This window comes from Camelus bactrianus, chromosome 5 (genome assembly GCF_048773025.1).
Source record: "Camelus bactrianus isolate YW-2024 breed Bactrian camel chromosome 5, ASM4877302v1, whole genome shotgun sequence".
Taxonomy (NCBI): domain Eukaryota; kingdom Metazoa; phylum Chordata; class Mammalia; order Artiodactyla; family Camelidae; genus Camelus; species Camelus bactrianus.
In genome coordinates, this window is record NC_133543.1 from 76,991,826 (window position 1) to 77,010,019 (window position 18,194).

General features: G+C 32.1%; 1 protein-coding gene across 10 annotated transcripts in view; it reads right to left on the reverse strand.

The window, feature by feature from the left end:
* NBEAL1 (neurobeachin like 1) overlaps window positions 1-18,194 on the reverse strand; it is a 129,289-nt gene that overhangs the window by 81,447 nt on the left and 29,648 nt on the right. For 7 of the 10 annotated variants that reach the window (XM_045507987.2, XM_074364149.1, XM_074364152.1 and 4 more), the window contains 7 exons: window positions 15,660-15,745; window positions 12,012-12,318; window positions 10,442-10,548; window positions 4,758-4,844; window positions 2,588-2,671; window positions 688-786; window positions 18-598 (listed from right to left, as the gene is read on the reverse strand). In XM_045507987.2, coding sequence (XP_045363943.1) covers window positions 18-598; window positions 688-786; window positions 2,588-2,671; window positions 4,758-4,844; window positions 10,442-10,548; window positions 12,012-12,318; window positions 15,660-15,745 — 1,351 coding nt within the window. Of the gene's footprint in view, window positions 1-17; window positions 599-687; window positions 787-2,587; window positions 2,672-4,757; window positions 4,845-4,894; window positions 10,420-10,441; window positions 10,549-12,011; window positions 12,319-15,659; window positions 15,746-18,194 lie in introns of those variants that run through there. The other 3 variants (XM_074364153.1, XM_074364154.1, XM_074364156.1) reach the window with 2 other exon arrangements.

Below are 18,194 nucleotides of genomic sequence, written 5' to 3' on the forward strand. Positions count from 1 at the left end.
ATAACTTGTATCAGTACCTGTACAATTGTTTTCTTTTTCCTCCTTTGTTAGCATTGCCAAGAGTCAACTGATCCTGATCTAAGCAAAACCAAGCACTGAAAGAAAAGGCAGACCCTGGCCATTTCTGTATGGAAGGCACAGAAATTCCTGCCATACTATGTGACAAATTAAAATACTGCAGCGCGCTCTCGAGACTTTGTTTTCGGGCCATTGTCAGGATTGCTCGAGTTACATGAGTGGTATAAGGGTGAATATAGTCAGATTCATCCACTCTCAACAATCTTAGTAGTTGACGGATTTCTTCTGAGCTCACTGACTGACTCCCCAAGGAACCATGGAGTGCGATCAAGTTCTCAGCACAAGTCCGATGGAGGGAAGAATGGGAATCAAGGGTTTCAATGATTCGAATTCCCATGTTTGCATTGACACAAGTAGTTCGACTCTGCCTATTAATACAACAAATTCTCTTCAGCCAATCAGAGATGAAGATTTGCAGGTCATGGGATTCTAGCTCTGGAAGCCACTGGATAAGAAGCAAAAGAGGCTGGACATTACTAATGCCCAAAATCCCAACTGAAGTGTGGTCACCCTCTACAGCCTGTAAAGCAACATAAGAGACAAAAGGTTATTTACCACCTTTGATATCAAGATAATGGAACTTCTTTTAATAAAGTTTAAAAAACTCACCATATTCATAAGTTCTTTAAGTAGTTCCAGTGGTGGCTGACCCAAGGATTTTAATACTTCAAACATATGTGTATAACCAATTCTTTCTTTAAATACTTCCTAGAGAAGGAGAAATCAACACATCAAAGCACATTTTCAAAAACTGAATGTGTTAGAATATTTAAAATGTTAAATAATACCCATTTTAAGTTAACTAAAAATATTAAAAGATTGAGTTCAATATTTGTTTTGTTAAGTCACATGTCTTCATCTTAAAATAGATCCCTTACACCTTCTGGAATACAATGCTACAATAACATACCAAAATATAAAACAAATGGAATTAGCAAAAATTATGTATTATAAAATTATTATGTTACTTGCAGATTCCTTTACTTTCTTCACTTGATTTGTTATTAGTACAGTATTACTTGAAGTTAAAACAAAAATGGAGAAAAGATGAGGAGATTTTGGGAATAAGAGGAGTCAGCAGCCTAAAAGGACTAGTTTAAAGAGTCCTGCCAATTCTGAGTAATGGCCAGAAAAAAGTGGGTATGGTTTTCTCTCTGCTCTTTGTAACTAAATGGTTTGAATTATCCAGAGCATGAAGTTTAATTTCGTAAGTTCTAAGTCACATTATTTTTGATCTAGTGGGTACCCAAAGCCATAAAGTAAAATATAAAGACAAGCAAAAAAATTTAGGAACACTAAAGTGGTCCAGGAAGTTAGGCACAAAACATTATATAATCGAAAGATTTAAACAAAACAAGTATGACTGGTTGTCTCTAGGAAGGGGAATTAGTTGACTCTGACTCTTTAATATTTTAAACGATGCAAGGCATTACATAGTAAAAAACAACAACTTATATTCTAAAAAGACTTGGACATCATTTTAGGCTTGAATTTCTTAATACATTACAGGCAATCCATTATACTCATAAACCAATTACTTAGAATTTAAGATCATTTTTTCCTTAAGAAATTATTATAAATGGAGATTAGATTCCCACCCCAGCCTATAATAGGTGTAAAAGCCTATTCAGTAGGAATCTAACCACAAGCTATATATAGTAACATTTATAGGGCAATGTTAGTCTCCTAACAAAAACTAATTGAAAGTAAGAAATGCAACTGAAAGCATGGCTTAGGGAACAAGGAATAATTCATTCATTTCTGGCACTAAAAAAGTAAGGCATAAAATATATTAGAGGCGGTGGATAAGACAGTAAATGGTGAAAATAATAATAGACACTTACACTTATTAAGTACTTACCATGTGCCTGCACTATGCTCACCATGTTACACAGATGATGTCATTAATCTTTAAAAGTACTCAGTGGGAAAACTACCAGGACAAAACCAGCATAAGTGGACTACGGGGCGTAGTTAGTGGCAGTGAATGAGAAGGGAAAGAAAATCCTAAGAGTTAGTGACTACAAAGAAATGGCCATCTGGAACAACAAGTCCCAAACTGATAGGGCAATTCACATGTGAAATATGTTCATATTCTAGGCAGTCATGAACTGACCAAATAGTCAAAGAGTGATTATTGTATGAATGAAGAAAAACTGTGATATAAAATTTAATTATTTCAATGCACTAACCAAAGAATGACTTAAAACGATCACTTCAACATTTCAACACCAGTGCTCTCTTCCCATTCGTTGACTGACACTGTAAAGCCCTAAAGCTTACAGTCAGTCATCAGTGCTTTAAATAATCCCAGAGCAGTGCCCAGAAGCATTTGTCTTTTAAATTGTCAGCTAAGTGATTCCAATACTAACGAGATATTTTGTGAACTATTTTGTTTCACACGTGAAACCATATATATTATATACTTCTTTAAGTGGCTTAGGGAATTATATAGCAAAAACTGGTATATCTAAGATAACACTTCAGAGCTTGAGGATATATGTTTTACCTTAGCAGCTGGAGATTTGTTCATTACCGCTGTCAAAGCCTGAATGGTTGATACAGCCAAACAATCCAATTGTCCCTGAAACACCTACCAGAGGGGGGAAAAAAAAAGCAAGAAATTAATAAATGTATTCAAAATTTTTATTCAGTTAGGAAACCTTTGTTCTGAAAACCTGAAAAAATAATTACTTAGCATGCAGTATATTCCTCTTCCAATGAAATGGGTTTCTGAAACACTACAACCTGTAAGAAAAGTAATATGCTTGACAGAAAATAAGCCATGTGTCAAGAAGGATAAGGCTACATTCACTCATTACATTAAAATGTATTTTGGGAAAGAAAAAACACTAAGCTTAATACATGCTTTTTAAAAGTAATGGACAATCTCAAGAGGAAGGGAGGGAGGTCTATCACTGGAAATTCTCTTATGCTTTAACTATCCTTCAAAACTACACTTGAAACTGCCTAGGTTAAAATTTCATTAGCATGTATAATAAGATGTCTAAAATAGTCTTGTCTACTTAGTTTCCAAATCCTGTTATAAATAAAATGGCATGTGCATACACCAGCTAACCACTTACACGTGAAAACAGTAAGGTACATCTGTTTTTACATAACATGAAGAATTTGAGGCAGAACAGAAAGTGAAATATGTATCTATACATACTGTCATGTTTTTGAGAAGGCAACCTTTAATGCCAAAAGTTGTAAAAAAATAAATACCAGATCTATTTTGTCTATTTTTGTTTAAGCTTCATCATAAAGAAGAAATGTATTAAATTTCAGGGCAGTGCATTCATAACAAACAAAAACAAAATAGCACATCAACAATATAAAAAAACTGAATATGAATGTTATATCATCAGCATGATAATATAGCATGAAAGCATAGTGTGAAGACTAGAAAGTTGTAAAAATTACCCATCCCCAAAACTTGCTTTTGGGAATATGTTACTATAACTTGAAGCTTGTCACTCTACAAATAGAATTTTCCTCTCTCCCTCCCACTAAAAATGGTGTGAGTAAACAGGGACTGATTAGATCTTTGTCATATTAAGCTAAGCTCTACACTTTTAAGCAAGTTATTCAAGCTGGCATCTTGGGTTTTGCTGATGTTTATTAAACATAATTATATAAAATAAACATATTACATATGACAAAACTATTATCATATGCATTAAGCATCTGCATACAGAATTTCATGCAAATAAGATCTTTTCTAAACTTTATGCAAGAAGACTATGCATCACAGTACCTACATTAGGAATACTAATTGTAAACCCTTAAGAAGATTTTTATAACATTTTATAAATCTATATAAGAAGACTTTCAAGGAACTAAAATTTATAGAGAAATCTAAAACAGTACTCTGTAGTTGGCATTTCACATACAGAATAGAAAATAATAGACTATCATATCTCTTTTTATACCACAACTCTATTTATATACATGGACATTAACATAATAATAAGAGACATCAGTTAAGCTCTCTCACAACATTTTGGGAAAGATAAATAACAAAGCAATTTTTATACATAGTTTTTTTCCAAACTAAATTACCTAATATATTGTGAAAAGTAAGATAAATTGTATATTTCTGCCTTATACCCATGTAGAGTTGAATTTTTAGAAAAGAAAAAAGTTAAATTTTATGCTAAATCAAGACTCAAAAGAGTTTGGCATCTTCTTCCCTTCCTCTAAGATTTGGGTTGTCCATTGAATTATAATCATCATTTGTCAACAAGAAGCAAAGAATCAAGAGATTAAAACTGATCATACATATTCACAAAGAAAGCCCTAAGGTCCCAGGATACCACAAGGCTTAGAAAAAGAAGCCCCCCAAAATATGGCATCACCACCAGGTGGACAGCATTGATATTGCTGGGATTCCATTCCTGTACTTTATATTTCCTCACACTGAAAAGAACACACACATACATAGATGGAATACTGTTGATCGTTTATGTCACCCACCAAGATTTCAATATACTTATCTTTTAGATGAAAGCATTTTTACTTTTAATTTTTTAAACAATTTTCAAAAATAATTGATAAAGATTAGAAGTAGATAATGTTTGTGTATTTTAAGACACAAGAAGAGAAGTACAGGAATAGGTACTCCCATTGACAGATTTTGGACTTCAGCTGAAACAAGATGCAGTCTTTGTAGATACCTGGTCCTCATTCATTTCTGTCAGTAATTTGTTGGCAAGGTCTTTCTCGTTCTTGTCTGCCACCTTACTGTTAGCATTTAAAAACAGCTGTTAAAAACAGAGACAAGAATAATGGAGAAAGAACATTAAATCATTACCTATAAGCAAAAATGAAGTTTAAATGGATTTCCACGTCTCTTGAAAATAAATCCAAGAATCCACTCGTGAAGCATACCACTCTTAAACTGACAATCAACAATTCAATTTTTGGATTAAAAATTAACATTAGTTTATACTATATAATTAATTAATTATTTCTCTCTTGGAATTCAAAGTTACTAAAATAAGAAACAAAAACAATAATTAATTATTAGGAACAATTAGTTAATATTCCTCAATTCTAAAAGAATAGAAGAGAATGACTCAGAAAAGAAATAAATTGCTACTGAGACAGACTAAAGATACAGTAGTAAAGAATGTATACTAAGGGTTCTGTAGCCTAGGATGTTTGTGAAATGCTCTTAAAAGTAATTTTTAAAAGGGGTCTTTCTGGAAATACTTCTCAGACTCTTGAATATGCTGATGCATACTCTGACAAGGAAGGTCAGTAAGTAGCGTTTCATGTATACATTTTCCAAATTTATGTAACCACACATTTTGTTTAAAATTTTACAACAGTATTCTCCAAAATTATGAAAAGTTGAGCATAATTTATATTAGTTTGTATACGAAAAAGGGAGATTATGATTATCTCTGAGAGATCGCCCTCTTCTGAAAGAAATGACAGAATTAAGTAGTTTGGCTTACATAAATAAAACTCAGCATCCCAAAAGATCTCAGTCGCAGTCTGGGTAAAGAGAAAGATTAATTCAAATGAGAGTGCAAAGGGAGAGAAAGTTAGATTTATAAAGGGATTTATCAAGACTATCCTAAGAAGGAAGCTCTTCTTAGGAACTATCATTTCAGAAATAAAAAAATAAAAAGTGAGTTATGTGCTGAAAGAATGCAATATAAAATACCATGAATAACAGCATGGTAAAACATGGTATGCAAGAACATAGGTAAAGCCTAACCTAAAAATAGATCAGTGTGTGCAATACAGGCTTTGGAATCAAAAACCTGGATTTGAATCTTGGTTTGGCTATTTACTAGCTGTTTAGTTTTAAGAAAAACTACTTAACTTCTCTGAACTTGTTTTCTCCAACACGAAAAGAATATCATCTCATGAAATAGGTGTGCAAATTAAATGAAACAAACCGTGTTAGGTTATTAGCCTAGTAACCAGCACATAACAAAGGGTAAATAAACGAAAGCTGGTATTATTAATATCAGCAGAGATTTTTAAAATAATAATATTCCATATTATTTACGTGCAATAACACAGAAATGCTCAAAACTGATGAAAGTAAAAATGAGTACAGTCTTTCCAGAAAGCAATCCAAATCAAAACTCTCTAAAGTTCTTACTCTTCAAAATCAGTAATCATATTTCTAGAAATCTACTCGAAGAAACAAACTCACACCAAGATTTTAGAACAGACATGCTCATTTCAACTTTGTTTACGATAGCAAAAATTTAGAAACCATTAAATTATCAACATAGTAGAATACTGAAATAAATTATGGTACATTAATAGGTTGAAAGAGAAGTCCTCAAATTTTCTGGTCTCAAGAACCAGAAACACTCTTTAAAAATTACTGAGAACGCCAAAGAACTTTTATTTATATGGGTTACATTGGTCACTATTTATCATATAAGAAATTAAAATCAAGACATTTAAAAAAATTTGTTCATTTATTCAAAAAATAATAAATCTAATGCATGTTTACATAAATAACATGTTAATGAAAAATAACTTTATCTTCCAAAATATATCTTAGTGAGGATGAGTGCTTTTACATTTTTTCAAATTTCTTTAAATGTCTGACATAAATGAAGACAAATGAACTCTCGTATCTGACTTTGCATTCAGGCTTTTATAATGTTGTTTTGCTTAAAGTTTATGAAGAAAATCTAGCCTCAAACAGAAATTTTGTTAAGATTAGACTTCGCAGACTCCCTGAAATGATTTTAGGGATCCCATACTTTGAGAATTGCTTGGTTGAAATATTTGCAGTCATTAAAAACAATCTTTTGAAAAATATACGATGGAAATGGGAAGATTCATGGTATAACATGATGAAAAGCAGAATATAAAAATATTCAGTAGTATTCCAATTTTGTAAAGGAAAGTACAACCACATTAAAATACATACACAAATATTGCTATGCATATTATGCCATGATTTAAGTATTATATACATATGCTTTATAAAAGGATTTTTAAAATTTATTATATACTTCTTTTTTCCTCAAAAATTTCTATATTGATTGTGCATTGCTCTAAATTTAAATAAAAATCTATCTTTAAAAAATGAAAAGAAACCTGCTCAAGGTCACTAGGGCAATGTGTATGAATTCTCTAAAATTTATCATATCTATCATAAAAGTTAAAAATATGAGTCCATGGAACTGTGTTTTAAGTATGTTATAGTATGACTGGACTCATTTTGACAAGCCCAGAAGTCTTTACACAAATACTCAGGAAATTAATGCATACTGGTTGGTGAATCTTATGCAAACAGAAAGCACAGAAACTGCAACAATCAGCCTAAAGATTTCTGTGTAATTCATAAACTGCTTATGACACCTTAACCTTTAGTTGACAATGTTTGCAATGGGTCTGAATACTTAAAATGACAATTGTCTTGATTCTGTATTACTTTATAAAAGAATCATTCCTTACTAACAAAAACAATTTAAACAGAAATCAATCAATAGACATATGTAGCATCCTATAACACATTTGGGAACTTAAGTTTTCACAAGATTTCAAACATTTTTATATATTCATAAATGGTATCACCTATCTCCATCAAATATGTTTGCATACACAGTAAATAAAACCCGTAATTCTCCTATATTTAATGCACAGAAAACAGTTTTTTCTACCGACTGAACACTGAGCTTAAGTACCAGTAATACAGTTACAAAACTATGTACAACAATGAAGTTAGGGTCAGAATACCTGGGTAAAGAAATCCTATCTCCATTGTATATTAGCGTTAACCCTGAGCTAATTACTTCATCTTTCAGGACATATTTCCTCATGTGTATACTCAAAGTGTTGGGCAGTTTATTTCAAAGGTTCCCCTTGTTTTTAAAATTTAATGACTCCCATGTTTGGTGAGGAATCTACAGGGATTCTGACTAGAATATTCCACAAATAAAGACCACTGCCAGCAGGGAAGGTTCAGGTCTCAAAGCCTGAATTTCCTCTCTAAAATGTGTTTCTTCTCTAACATTTCCTGTTTCAAAACAAAATGTGATAAATGGTATCAAATAATTAAATTTTAAAATGCTGTGACTGTCAGCAAGTTTCTAGATCTACATTATAAGAAACTTTGGCCTATAACATAGTAGAAAGAGCAAATATTAGGTCACCATCATGACAGCTATGACAAACAGTTCTGTATTTTTAGAAAAGATACTGTTGACCATGGTATGACAGAGATTTTTTAAATTATATCTTGGTTTCACATATTGTAGAAACACATATCAAAAATTTCAGTAGAAACTATTTTATCCTAGTGATTTATCCTTCTATAATGTGTGACTGACAGGTTCTCTACACATGTGAGATCTTGTCTTTATCACTGAAGTCGTCTTTATAACTAATAAAGCCACACTGCTTTTTTACAAAAAACAAAAGGTTTTATAAATATTTTGCTTATGCTGCTTTCATCTCCCTAGGATTTCTTTCCCAAGAATCATTTTTAAAAGTTGGAGGGAAGCAACTTGATTCTCCAGTGGTAATTTGGTAATTTTTGACTTCATAAATATTTATTACGAGTTACTTTATCAATGTATTCTTTACTATTTTATGCTATTCTTTACAATTTTATTGTAAGTTAAACAACAAAGGGACATAAATGCTTTGAAAGCTACTTCAAATGCTACTTTCATACTTTTCTTCTAACAGTGTGGAAAAATCCAAGGAGCTAATATTAAAACACTTATTCTGTAATATTTTCACAGAATCAGAATGAACCTCTAATATTTCTCAACAGAGAATTAATGAAAAGAATACCTCAAATAGAAAGGTAAAAGCTCTGTGAAGTAGTTTTATTTTCAAAGGCTTCTCAGGAAGCTCCTAAAAGATTTCTGGTACCATCTTGAAATTTATGGAAACATACAATAATCATAAATATTAGTTATTATGTACTGATATGCAAGCCTGCTACAAGTATAAATTAGCAAAAAAATTTAAAAAATAATAAGCAAATTGGAGGTACATATCAAGAACCTTAACAGTATTTCTATTTTTCTATTCTTCTACATTTTCCACTCATTTACAAGTTGTTTTTATATAACATTCCCTAATTTAGAAAGTTTATGGCCTTTGATCTAGCAATTCTACTAGAAATAGAATTCTATGAAACTTGGAAAAGTTATGTAATAGCAAAAAAAATTGGAAATAAATTTAAGTATCTACCAAGAGGGAATAATTGAGTAGGTTACTGTACATCACTTAATATAATAATATGTAAAATCAAAACACATGAAAATGCTAATGAAATAATCTTAGGCGAAACAAAAGCACAAAAACATATGCATCAAATGCTCACACTAAATGTTAACAATGCATAAGAAAAAGGACTTTAAAACTCAACAATGACAAAAAAGCTAAACAATCCAATTAAAAATGCACCAAGGACTTGAATAGATGTACGTGAAAAGATGCTCAGTATCACTAATCATTAGTGAAAAGCAAATCAAACCACAACGAGATACCACCTCACACCCATTAGGATGGCTATTAAAAAGGAAGAAAGGAAAAAAAGAAGACGAAAGAAGAAGGAGGAGAAGAAGAAGATAATAAGTGTCGATGAGAATATGGAGAAATTGGAAGCCTTGTGCATTGCTGATAAGAACGTAAAATGGTGCAGCCACTACAGAAAACAGTAAGGTGGTTTCTCAAAAAATTAAAAATTTAATTACTACATTATCCAACAAACCATTTCTAGATACATGCCCAAAGGAATTTAAAGTAGGATCTTGAAAAGATATTTGTATACTCATATTCATAGCAACATTATCCATAACTGAAAGGTGGAATCAAAACAAGGGTCCATCAACAGATGAGTGGATAAACAAAATGTGGTATGTACATACAATGGGATATTATTCAGTCTTAAAAAGGAAGGAAAATCTGCAACATGCTACAACATGGATGAATCTTGAGGACATTATGCTAAATGAAATAAACCAGTCACAAAAAGACAAATTCTTTATGATTCCACTTTAATGAGGTACTTAGAGTCGTCAAAATCATAGAGACAGAAAGAGCTGTAGCTGCCAAGGGCAGAGGGGAGAGGAGAATATGGAGTTGTTTAATGGATATGGAGTTTCAGTGTTACAAGATAAAGAGTAACAGGGAATGGATGATGGTAACGGTTGCAACAACGATGTGAATTCATTTAATACCACTGAAATGTATACTTAAAAATGGTTAAGATGGTAAATTTTATGTTATGTGTATTTTACCACAACAAAAAAGAAAAAAATTTAGTTATAGTAATATGCTCGAAAGAGAATCAAAACATAAACAAAATAATAGCTTCTTAAAATCAAAGACAATAGTAATAGTAATAATAGAAAAATACCTTGCAGTTCTGTAGCAGTCGTATGAGATGTTCAAAGCAGTTACTGTTAAGAAAAATGGCCTGAAGAACCGGCCGATCCGTGCAGTCTAACATGGCTGTGATGGTATCTAGGAAAAGAAAAACAAAATTGCCCAGTTATAAAGCAGAAAATTGGGCATCACAGAAACATTAACTCTAGTCATATATGTAATTCAGGCTTTTCAGTTGACAAACCGATATAAATTAATCAGGAAATAATAGGGATAACAAGTAGAAAACAAAATACTTATTACTTAATAAGAAAAGTGAACATTTTTATACTTTATTATTAAAAATACTTAACTTTTTGTATATGAGTGATATATATTTCCCAGAGATTTACTTAGGAGTTCTTCCATTTTAGTGGTTAAGTGTAATAAAATGTGGTTCTCAACTTGCTATCAATAAGCAACACTTGGTTATGTTTGGCAACATAGTCTCATATATATAGCGTAAAATTAACATATGATTATCATGAAAATGAGATTGAGGTAATTAATCCATCTGTGATGATGTTTTGTTCTTGTTTCCTACTGAAGGATGCCCCCATTCAGAAATTAGGGGAAATTTGGCATAGGTAATATGAGTTCATAATAAAAGAGAAATCCATTCAGTGAAGACTCAAACTTCCTTATAAACTTGCAATGTATAGTAACTATAAAACATGACATGTTATAAGATAAAAAAATAGAAGATGTATAAGATGAATTTTATTTTCCTGCAAAAACCTTGTAATTAATCATTTAGTTTCACCAAAATTTTGATGTCCAGTATTTTTAAACTGGACACGACACACGTAACCACACAAACATTTTTTTGTCTCTAGAGCTATACAACAAACCATTAATGCTGGTTATTTCTGGGCAGTAGGATATAAAAAACTTTTTCACTTTTACTTAACTGAGTTTCCTAGTTGAGCTGTAATGAAAATATTTTATTTCTATAAAAAGGGATTCTCAGTTAACAATATTAGTATCTATCAATCTAACAGGAATACCTTAAGAAATCACTTGCTTGCAAAGAGAGAGAGAAAAGCATAGAATATCACAAAGCAACCAACACAAACAGAGGGAAAGAGAAACAAGACACACATACAGAGGATCTGAGGAATTAAAACAAAACAAAAAACCAGAAACCCTCAGGAGGTTGAAGTGATCTCTATAGAGATGTTATAGAAGCATACACAAAATTGATTGTATGTGACTCTTTGTCATAGATTAGAAACTACAAACGGCACTTTCTGAAAATTTACTTTTCCTAGAATTTCAAAATCACAGCTGATTTTCTTTTTAAGATTGCTGCTTTTGGCAGATTACAACTTTCAAAAAAGAATATAGAGGATCGATTTTGTTATTGTCAAAGCAAAGATGTGAAAGACAAATCAATTCCATATTAATAAAGTCAAAATCTAAATAGTCACACAATATCTGAATTAAACAATCAATATTTCCTATACAATGGCCTTGTATTCTAAATGAAAGTGGAGAATACAAAAAAAAAAAAAAAAAGACTCAGAGGAAGTTGAATATAATAAACCTTATCAAATACTCACTCAGCATTTTGATCTGTAGCGCTATGAACCGGCTTTCCCATTGTCTGGACCTCCTTTGATTAGGTAAAGCTGAATGATCTGAATTTAGTAATTTAAAATAGTTCTCCAAAATAGTGCTAGTTTCCACTTGACGCTGATCAGAACTGCTAGTAAGAAGGATATGTACCACTTCGGTAAGGCACTTCAGAGTAAGTTCTACCTTTCTGCCCACTTCTTCAGGATTGCTGTCCTCCCAAGAATCACAATCAGCCAAAACTCTCATAAGAACTTCCATGGTGGCTGGAGAAATTGCTTGCAAAGCATTCCTCTGAAACATGAGAGACAATAAAAATGAAACCCTAACCTAACTGAAGTTCTGTATGTTTGCAAAAACAAAGAGAATTTAATAAATCTGCAGACCTTTGTAAGACAAGGTAAAAAAATTTTTAGACAGATACTCTGACAGGCACTGCTAGTGTTTTACACATATAAGGTCTTCATTTCTTCACTAATAAAATTCAGATTTTTTTACAGCTGGTAACCTGTCCATGTAGAAAACTTACTTACCACCCTCCCTTGTAGCTAGGGGCAGCCATGTGACATAGTTCTGGTCAAGAATATATGCCAGTATTGACACAACATTGTAAAGTGATTATAAATCAATAAAAAACGTTAAAAAAAAAAAAAAAGAATATATGCCAGTAGACTACAAAGAGGATATCACTTTACAAATAAAAAAGGGAAGGACCCTGTGCTCTTGGCCCTTTCACCTTGTTTCCTGCCTGGAATGCAGACAAGAAGCCTGGAGCCATCTTCATGTCATGAAGAAACAAGTCCCAGAATTAAAAGAGCAGGCTACTGAGCAGAACAGGAACAATGAAGGACCCTAGTCCTTGATGATATCACTGAGCTGCAGTGCCATCCCAGAACTGCCTACACCTGGATTTCTTATGCAAAAATACAAATAAACCCATCAATTTTGCCTAAGTCTCTCTCAGGTTTTCTGTTTTCAGCAAATGACATGTATCATTCATATCATTTTATTCTAAATAATACAGACACAGAAGAGGACTGGCTAGGTTCTGATTCTACAAACATATTTCTGAAATTCTAAGTAACTGGTAGTTATTTGAGGTGATTCATTAAACTTGAAATAAACAATATACATTGCCCTAAACTGTTAAACTGACATATAATAAATCAGAATATAATTATGCAAAATCATCTTAAATAATAATACTTAGGCCATTTGGACTTGTTATTATCAGTGTGATAAATAATACCAAAAATAACAAGTCTTACCAGGGAAGACTGCTGATGGCCCATCCAACATCAATTTTCCTCCCCTTCCTTATTAACGGAACCCCTGATGTTTTGATGGACACATGGCCACCAGGAATAAAGATTACATTCCTAACCTCCCTTGCTGCTAAGGAAGCTGAGGTAATAAGTTTTATCAAATTTTTTATCTGAACATATTTGCATCTTTGCAGCTACCTGATGGTCTCGAAATGAGATTAAAAAAGACATCAAATGTCAGCTTTTCAGTATCTCCTTGAAAGATAACTGGCACATGCCATTTGTCTCCTTCTTCATCTCGCCCTCCATCTTTGTGCCCAAAATGCAGACAGGATGACCAGAACTCTGGAAGCTATTTTGTACCACAAGAAATAATAGTAAGGATAACAAAATTGACATTCAAAAGGAAACTGAATCCTTGAAGATCCTAGAGCCACCAGATAAACTGCTTACTGCTATTTTTTTTTTAATGAGAGAAAAAAGTAAGCTTCTAACTTATGCTGACAGAACTTTAGTATTTACTGCGATTTTCATGGAATCATAAATCTGAAACACCTGTGATTTACTTCGTTCTTACAAGTGCAGGCACTTAGTTAAGTGCTTTACATATACTACATGTCATTGGGTCCTTATGACTACCCTGTAAGTGCTCCTATTTCCATATTATAATCAGAGAGACTAAAACACATGTAAATAGTTTATCCAAGGTCACACAACTATTTAGAAATGACATAGGGTTTACACCTACGACAGTCTGACTCCAGAGCCCTTGCTCTAAACACAGCAGGAAACAGAATAAATATGCTAATGGACAGTGCAGACATGATGCTTTGGAAAGAGAGACCAGTCATTGGACTTCAATTTTTCACTCTTTATGACAAAGCCATTTTTGTCTTTAGATATTCAATTCATCTAGATACCCTTGTGCTGAGGCTTCTGATTTCAATATAGTTGTAACTATAGCTATAAACTGATTATAAAAATTTTGAGTACTTTCAGTACATAAAAATAATAAAATGGCCTTCCAATATCTACCTGATTTCCACATGAGTTTTAATTACTAGAGGTCTCTCAGGGCTTGACTACTCCCAGGTACTAAGAAGAAGAAGCCTGGGTATGTTCAAAAAGGGAACATGATCCAGCCAGCTTCTCCATTAGTCAAAAACAATGTCATTTCCAATTTTATTCATGTACACTTATTAATCCTTACTCTTAGTAGTGGAGAAATGATGGAAATGGGGAAGTACCAAAGCAAAAGAAGGATATCAGCCAATAAAGGAAATGACAAAGCAAACAAGCTGAAAAATAAGATTCTGGTTAGTCTCTCTCTCTCTACAGAGTGAAGGGGAGAGGGCAAGGTAGCCCACTAGGAAACCCAAGTAATACTATTAGCAATACCTGTGATTCTGTGATCAATAGAAATCATACACATTTTCATTATGTATTATAGTTGTATTATCTTTTTTTAAACATTTTTTATTGATTTATAATCACTTTACAATGTGTCAAATTCTAGTGTTCAGCATAGTTGTACTATCTTGAAACATCATTTATGTTCATCTCTTGTTTGAAATAACGTTAATCACTAGACTTGCTACTATATTTTCTATTTGATGTGTTATAAAGAAGCACGTTACAATGATACAGATTTGTTTTATCAATATTTTAGTAACTGCATTTCAGTATAATTGCCTTTGTGATCATATGTATTTTACTGTAGGCATGTGGAAGCATTCTGACAAGGCGCTACATTAGAACTGCCAAAGGGGCACAAAAAGTACCTTTGATCTAAACTATGTAGCTAAAGAAAACATGTAGAATGTTCTTTCTAGACTATAATCCTGTCTTCAAATAGTAGCTAGACTCAAAGTTTAACACAGGCAGCTTTAAAGATGTTCAACTTAAAAAAAAAAACATTACTAGAATTTCTTTCTTGTAAATAACTGAAAGCTAATTGAGTTTCTTGAAAAAAATGCATATAAATCTTGTACATATGTATTTAGTAATTGTAAGTAGACAGAAGAGTGACTAAATTCATATGTCTTGAAATGAACTAATATGGCTAACTATCCTCTATATTCTAAAGTAAGAACTGGAAGCAGAAAGTCAACACAACTGAGAACTTAAAATACCAAAAACTGTTAAATCTGGTTATTTATGCAGTAATTTTATTGTTAGTACTAATATTATTACTCAGGTTTGGGGAAGTTAATAAATAAAGAAGTAAATTAGTTTTAAACAAGATCTAAACTCAGAAAAATGTTTGTATGGTTCATGAAATTATAAAAAGACAGATAATTCATTAAATAATCGAAGGAAAGCTTTTTGCACTGTTAACTACTATTGTATAATGTTCAACACATTCCTCACCTGCCCACCAGCTACAATGGCTCCAAAGAGATGCAATAAGCAACATTTAAGACTTTCCTTGAGATGTTCACTTTCTTGAAAACACTCTGTAAATATAATACACAAAATAAATAAATAAGATTTCTCTTTCACATTATGATTTATCTCTAAGGAATGTCTGACACTGAAAAATTAAAATCTCTTTGTGAAAGGCTAAAATTTGTTAATAAGGTTGATATGCACCCTTTTATAGGAAAGGAAAAGAGAAACCATCTATCAGGTAATATTTTAGATACTTTATGTTAGCTCATTTAATTCTCATAATACTCCACATGAGGATGATAGTTTGCCCTTATTTATAAGTGAGCAAATAGAAGATCAAAATTTAATATCCTGCCTAAAGTCATAGGGTTACTAAGTGACAGAGCTAGAAATTATCCCAAATCTGACATAAAATCAGATGTCTTTTTACTACTACTATTATTACTGCCTCTTATTAGTATAATTGACTATAATTGTTCAATTACAAAATTGAAAGAGTTGGACAAAAAGATTTCCTGAGTCCACTCCAGGGCCTATATTCTAAAGTTCTGGTACCAACAGTAATCTTTCTTTTAATATTATAATTCTATTATTTTTAAAAGATTATATATGTGCATGAGAAAGAAAAATTAGAACAGTATAAAAGAACTGACAAGAAAAAGTAGGTCTCCCTCAATCCTCCTTGCTCCCCACACCTTAAAAAAAAGCTCTACATATTCTACTGCATCATGCTTTTTTGTTCTTAATACATTTTTTATTATGTATTAAGAATTACGCATGTATGTTAAGATGCATTATTACATGTTGACATATACATCTGCCTTATTCATTTTTATGACTGGAGAGCATTCCACTACAATGACGGAACTTAATTTATTTAACCAGTTCTCTACTGATAAAGGTTTATGCTTTCCACCTTCTTTGGACACTGCTAATAATCCCATAATGAGTATCTTTTTGCATACATCATAACACACCAAGACAAGAATATAACAATAGAATTATTTCCAATCTTATACACAAGAAACATTTCCAAAAAGAAACAGCTGTGAGTTAAAAATATTGGTAGAAATTTAACATTAAAAAAATTAAGTCATTCCAGCTATGTCGGAATAACTGTCACTACACATGGCTTCCTGTATAAATGACTAGAAAATTGGACAAAATAGTTTCTAGAGATTTTTAGGTTCTAAAAATTTGCCTTCTGTTGTGAAACACAAGAGAATGAAACCAAAGTGAGCCCAAGGATCACCTCTACTTCTGTTTCGTTAGACATTTTCTGAACAACTGCACAGAAAGGGGAACCCCTAAAAAAAGTGGCTATTTGCTGAGTTAGTAGACAGATAAAAAGTATGGGGAGGCCTAGGTAGCTGGAATATGTGAGGAAATATGGAATGGAAGAAGCCCAGAAATACACAAATGACTTAGCTGGAGTCCAAGTATCAACATTCAAATATTAGTACAAAATCCCAAAAGACAGGCAAAACCCATCAAGAAGTTGTAAACTGAATTAACTGTCAGATTTCACACAGATAACAGAGTTCTATTCAGTCACAGGAGACCCAAAGAAAACATATATAAAGGATATAAAAAGACTCTAATCATAAGATTGCTGGAGTGTCAGATATTGTATTAGTACATGACAAAACAGGTAAGGAATATTATCAAGGTAAGGCAAGGAATATTACCATGGATAGACAGGGTCATTTCACTAACAAAAATAGGCCATGAATGTCCAGCTCTTTTTTTTTTTTTTCATCTGCAATAGTTTATTTTAAAGGCTTTACAAGAACCTGGAATAAACACCTTGGGATAAATTAACAAAATATTTGTACAGTCTATATGCTGAAAACTACAAAATACTGACTGAAGAAATAAATAACATACAAACAAACAATGAGATCTATCAGACTTATGAATTGAAAGTTTCAATATAGTTAAGGTGGCAATTCTCCTCAAATGGTTCCACAGATTTGATACAATCTCAATCAAAACCCCAGAAGGACTTTTTGTAACATTATTGAAAAATGGATTCTAAACCATATATGAAAATGCAAAGAATCCAGAAGAGCCAAAACAATTATAAAAAGAAAAAAGTTGGAGGGCTTAATGACTCCAGGACTTAATATAAAATCACAATAATCAGTACAGTGTAGTAACATCATAAAGGGAAACATGTGGAACAAAAAAGAGAATCCAGAAATCAACCCACATTTTACAGTCAACAGACTTTTGACAAATGTGCCAAGGTAATTCAGTGGAAGAAAGAACAGCTTTTTCAACACATGTTGCATAGCAATAATGGAAAATCTTAAGCTAGACAGAAAATATTAACTCAAAACAGATATCTGACCTAATAAGAGAAAACAAAAGAAAATCTTCATGGCCTTGAGGTAAGCAAGATTTCTTAGGTAAGGCACAAAAACCACAGCTCATAAAAGAAAAAAATTATAAATTACATTCCATTAAGATTTAAAACCTCTGTGCTTTAAAAGACTATTAATTAAATGAAAA